The 5590-nt window shown below is 51.1% G+C and overlaps 1 protein-coding gene across 1 annotated transcript; it reads right to left on the bottom strand.

Moving 5' to 3' along the window:
• Positions 1 to 2068: 2068 nt before the first annotated feature.
• On the bottom strand, positions 2069 to 4633 carry FAM110B (family with sequence similarity 110 member B). Its single transcript, XM_032610182.1, is given in 2 exon segments — positions 2069 to 3961; positions 3963 to 4633. Coding segments are annotated over 2 exon segments (1113 nt in total). The 5' UTR covers positions 4608 to 4633; the 3' UTR covers positions 2069 to 3493.
• Between the last annotated feature and the right edge of the window lie 957 nt (positions 4634 to 5590).

The following is a 5590-nucleotide window of genomic DNA, read 5'->3' as shown; positions in this document are numbered from 1 at the left end:
CCACTCCAGGATTCCTGATCCACAGAAACCAAGGTGATAAATATTTATTGCCTTAAGTTGCCGAGTACTGGGGAAATTTGTTACGCAGCCATAGGTCACTGATGCAGTGGTAAAAAGTTCCCAGTGGAAACTTCTCTCTGGTTGGAGCCTGGAGGCCTAGGCTGGGTGGCTGAAGGGGACACAGAAGATGAGGTCTGTGAGGGAAATGCCCGACTTTCTTTGTCAAAAAGTTAGGATTTATCCTATCAGCAACTTATTCAAGCTGGAGGATGTTTTTGCATAGAGGAGTGACATCATCAGAGTTGATTATGATACCCCTGGCATGAAAATGGCATGGGGAAGAGGCTGGTTGTGGGGAGGGGGAATTCCAGTTAGAGAGTTCTAGGAACAACAGTCCAGTTAAGAGAAGACGAGAGCCTGAACTATGGCAATGGCAGAGGCAGTGGATATGGGAGGACTGTCTGAAGACATGGTGGTTTGAAAAAAGAAACGACCAGTCTCCAGAGCCGTCTAGTGCAATCCTGTGTCACTCTGCACTGTGTGGGGTGATAGAAGTGGGCTGAACTATATTACAGCCGTATATTCACACCAACAGTATCATCACACACACACACACACACACACACACACACACACTCAAGATACTTAATCCCATGAGCTACAAAAGGGAGCCTTTTGCAAAGAGGACTTCACAATTAGGAAATGTCTTGCTCTCAGGATTTAATATTAAGCATTTGAAATTGTCCTTTATAGAAACTCTAATTCCAAGAACAAAAAGAAAATAATGAACTCCCATCTTCCATAGGAACCCAAAGCCTCACATTTGTCCATGGTATAAAGAGGCCCCAGAAGATTAGACTGAACTATAGTGGGGTGATTTATAGCTCTGTTGGAACACAGATTAAAGGTGGTTTTGAAGTGTTGGGAGACTCAAACAAAATCCGCATAGGCAGGGATATTAAATTCGTCAAGTACTCATCTCCCCCCAAAACCAGTTACCTTAGGAAAATAACATCTATCTTTAGTATTTCAATAGCCCCAGAAAGAGATGGATATATAAATGCTAAGCCGTGAATATTTTAAATGGTCACATTTCTATCCAAATGGTGAGGGAAAAAAACGTGTGTGTATATAAAAATATAAAACTTTCATCCTATTATCTTGAATGCATTGTACTATCGCCACTCATAGCAGTATTTCAAAGTCTTTCTTATGGAAAGTAGAGCTCTAGTTGAACTAGAAGTTAAGCAGAGAACCAAAAAAATTCAAAACCAGTGGAGAGTCATGGAACCAAATTTGATTTTCAAAAGGAAAACGTTTGTGAACGGTAAGAGTTGGGAATCGTAACGTTTGTTTCTGAAACTTTAAAAATAATCCTTTCTTTTACTTTTACGTGTTATATGGAACTTTAAAAGAAATGTTAATCTTCAAATAACTTGATTCATTAAATACCTGTTGAATACTCAATGTCCTAATAACAGGAGGTAAGACATGTCCGTTGAGAGGAATGATACTTCTCTTAAAGTAAGAGTGAAAATCTAAGTTCCTGGAGGCAAACACTGTGTTGTTGACCACAGCATCCCAGGTCAACGGTGAGGCCTGAAAAGGGAATCACTGAACGAACGCCCCTTTGAAAGAGGAATGGATGAATGAATGAATGAGTGGACCAGTGTCTGAACACAGGTAATGTTAATGACATTGGACTTGTACAAATAAGAACAAGGCTATAAATTTCAAAAGTATGTCTCTACCGTCAGAACTCACAAATATTTACAACTGAAGAGTTTGGTGGAAGATGTGAAAAATTCTGATGTTTAAGAAAAGATGAAAATGCTGAAAGTGTGAACTAAGTAAAGCGGTGGCAGCGTATCTCAGGAACCTCGATGCAACTATTTTAGCAAAACGCACACAATGCAGAACACGGCTGTTCAGAATAACTGTGTCATGGCGAAAATAACTTAATGAAATGCTGCTCCTTCAAGACCATCGAAAATCTGCTTCTGGCTCACGGTCCAAGGTGAAAATTCCATGGAGGGAGCAAAGGAAGGGACAAAGAAACCACCACGAGTGCCTGCACCAGAGCTATTTATTAGAGTAACTTTTCCTTTTTTTCTTCTTAAAGATTTCATAACAATTGAAGTATGTACAAAGTCTTACAGCATTTACACTGTAGAAAGTGTCCTATTAGCTGATGAAGCCTAAGGCAGTGCTGCTGGGAGCTCCAGAGCGTGTCTACAAGAGCAAGGAAGCTGGGCACTGTAGGTGGACCTCTCTGCTACAGCAGCTGATGGACGCCTAACTAGACCACCTGGAGGACAGGTTATGGGGGAAAAGGAACAAGCTGATATGCAGCTCTAGGGACCACAGGCTCTTAAAGCTACCTAGAGTTGTGTTTCTGGTTACCTAGAGCGTAACAAAGGTCCACAGCCTGACGGATTAACATATGCGCGAGGGCACGCTGCTCAGATCTGGTTCAGCTACCAAAGGTATTGACTTGTGAATGGGAGGCTCTATACCGATATGGCTGGTATTTCCGCTTGTGTTCTTGTCTTCAGATAGCTCCCACCTGCCCAAGCCCCACTCCCCTCTCCCTTTATCAACAACAACAACAAAGGGAGGGAAGAGAATCCGCATGGGATTAGTTCTTGACCAAAACACAAACTTAAAAAAAAAAAAAGACATTCAGTATCAGCTCTAGGGTGGCCATTCTGTCAAAAGATTAACAGTGGAAATTTCTGAATCAACCTAAATCAGAACAATATCAACAAACCCCCGCCAACACCCAACCTCCGGATTTAATCACCTTCATCGATTGTCTTTCCTTGGGGTCAGCATTACACAGAACCACCAACATTTACACACCGAATCGGACACAAAACGTAAATAGCACCGCCGCCCCAACCCTTACTTGAGTACGTGACGAGCGGATGTCAGTACCTACATGATTCACACGAGGGTCCCCACTTTCTTCCTCAGAAAGCCCAGCCCGGTTCTCTCTTGGGTCAGTCACTATCTGTTTGGTAAGCAGACCCCATTTATTTTCCCACTGTTTCGGTCTCCAGTGTAGGCAGATAGGCTTTTTTTTTTTTTTTTTTATTTCAAAAAGATGCTACTCCCAACTTAAAAGCCAGTGGATAAAACTTTTAATTAAGACACCATAGCGCGGGATATAAAAACACAGGAACCACATAAATATTGAAGAAGTTGTATACCGTTTTCCTTGTAAACAGTTTTGCTGAAGATCGAAGCCCTAGTGTGAATCTGGCCTGGGACTTTTGGCGGATGGCGAGCGATCGGCCAGGTTCTGCAGCGATGGTGGCCGAGGACGCCAGGTCAGTCCCCACGTTGGCGGGCATGCAACTTGAAAGACATTGCACAACAAGCAACACAAAGAGAGTGGAGAAGCTCACAACACTGCAAGGAGACCTCACAACCTCCACGACTGCCGAGGCACGGACAGAGACCCCCCTCCCTCCGCTGCGCGCGCTTCCTCTTACACGTGGGACACCTTCTGCGACTCTCTGGCTTGTTTGATGCTATACAACCACTTGATGATGCGAGCGTTTCTCTCGATCGCGGAGATGCCGTAGGGCACCCGGTCGTTGGCACTGTCATCGTTTCTGAGGTCGCTGTTACTGTCCTGAGACTGTTCACAGTCCGAGCTGATCATGCTGGCGCTGCGGAAGTTGAGGGAGACGATGTCGGAGTTGGCGCGGGCGAAGTTCTCCATGCCCAGGGTTTCCAGCTCCTCGGGGTCCAGTCCGCAGTAGTTGAAGAAGCGCTCCACGTCGGCGTCCACCCGGAAGTACCTGTCGCTCAGGTCCGACTTGGACCGCTGGAGCGAGGGTCTCCGGCCCACCCCGCAGGCCGGCTCGGCCGCCTCGGCCTCGGGGGACCTGACCGCGGCCGGGGCGGCGACCTTGGGCTTGGGGGGCAGCGGCGGGGCGGAGCTGCTGCAGGGGCATGGCCTTCAGGGGCTTTGCGCCCGTCACCTTGCGGATGTCCGAGGAGCTGTGCGACACGTGCAGGAAGGAGTCGGGGGCGGGCTCGAGCGGCCGCCGGCCCACGTGCGAGCCGCCCTCCTGCGGGCTGCCGCGGCCGGGCGTGGGGCGCACGCGCAGCGACTCGGCGAACGAGTGCCGGTGCAGCTCGGCCGCGTCGGCGCGCGGCGCCGGCCAGTTCCGCGCGCCGTGCTTGTGGCCTGAGCCCGCGCTCGAGCCCTCCGAGCTGTTGAGGATGTTCTTGAGGATCTCGAGCTTCAGGGTCTCGCGCGGCGCGCCGCCCTCGCTCTTGGCGCCGCCGCCGAAGCCCTTGAGCGTGGGGCTGCCGAGCGCGCGCTTGGCGCCCGGGCACACGGGGGGCTTGGCCAGCACGGCCGGCTTCACGGGCTCCTGCTTGGCGTTGATGACCTCCTGGCTCTTGACGTACTTGGCCTTGTCGGCCTCCAGCCGCTCCACGGCGCTGAGTCGCTTGGGGTTGGGCTCCGCCTGCCGGCGAAAGTAGTCGGGCCCCTTGTTGAGGATGCGCAGGGGCACGGCCGACGTGAAGGTGCCGGCGGGGCTGACCGGCTTCACCATGCTACCTGTCTGTAGGCTCTCCGTGGGCATGGCGGGCGCTCTCTCCCCGGCGGCCGTGGTGGATGCTCGTCTGCGCGCCTCCGGATGCGCCGGGCAGACACATGTGCGGACGGCACAAAGGGCAGCGGACGGTCCGGAACCGAGTGTCAGCGGCGGCGGCGGCGGCAGCAGCAGCAGCGGCGGCAGCGCCTCATCTCCCGGCTCGTTCACCGCCCCGTGGCTTTAGTTTCCTCGCCGCCTCGCGGGCCGCCCGGTGCGGAAAGGCCCCAAGCCCCAAGTTCCTTTCAGCTGCTTCGCCGCCTCCTTTCTCCTCCCCGAAGGATGTGGGAGTCTCCTCCAGGTCTTTGTGTTCGACTGCAGGCAGAGCTGAAACACACAACAACCAACCGCGGGTTAGGATGGGCGAGTGACATCACGGCTGCAGCAACGGCGGAGCCGCGCGCCCCCGCCCCAGGGCACCCCGCCGCCCGCCCGGGAGGGAGGCGATCCCGGCGGCCGCACGAGGCCCGCGCCCCGCGCTCGGAGAAAGAGCGGCAGAGGGTTCCCACGCGCCACCTCCTCCCGCCGCCTTCCCAGCGGGGAGACCCGCCTCCCGATCACGCCCGGCTGGCATCACTTATACCCAAACCCCGGAAACACTAGACGAGTGCAGAAATGCGGGTCGTTCCCAGTTCATGAAATGCCAGTGGGTTCCTGAGAATCCCTTTGCTGCTTTAGGCTACGGCATCGGTGACGTCTAATATGCCTCTTTTGCAATGAAGCAAACCTTCAGACTTCTATCAATCTCTCCTAACACTTCAACAAGCACCCAACTCTTCAAAAACTGAAAGGATGGGCAGGAAACGGCAGTAGACACGAAAATATTTTTTAAAAAGTCAACACGTTTATCTTATTTTTGCCAACCAATATATTTGAAAACACATTCTCCTGCGCATGGAATGTGTATGAAGTTCAACCCATTAAAACACAGGCTTATTTTTTAACTAAAACAAACAAAAACCAAACAAAAAGCC

This window comes from Phocoena sinus, chromosome 17, assembly GCF_008692025.1.
Source record: "Phocoena sinus isolate mPhoSin1 chromosome 17, mPhoSin1.pri, whole genome shotgun sequence".
NCBI lineage: Eukaryota > Metazoa > Chordata > Mammalia > Artiodactyla > Phocoenidae > Phocoena > Phocoena sinus.
The sequence above is the reverse complement of the archived record's forward strand: the minus strand, read 5'-3'. Positions and strand labels throughout refer to the sequence as shown.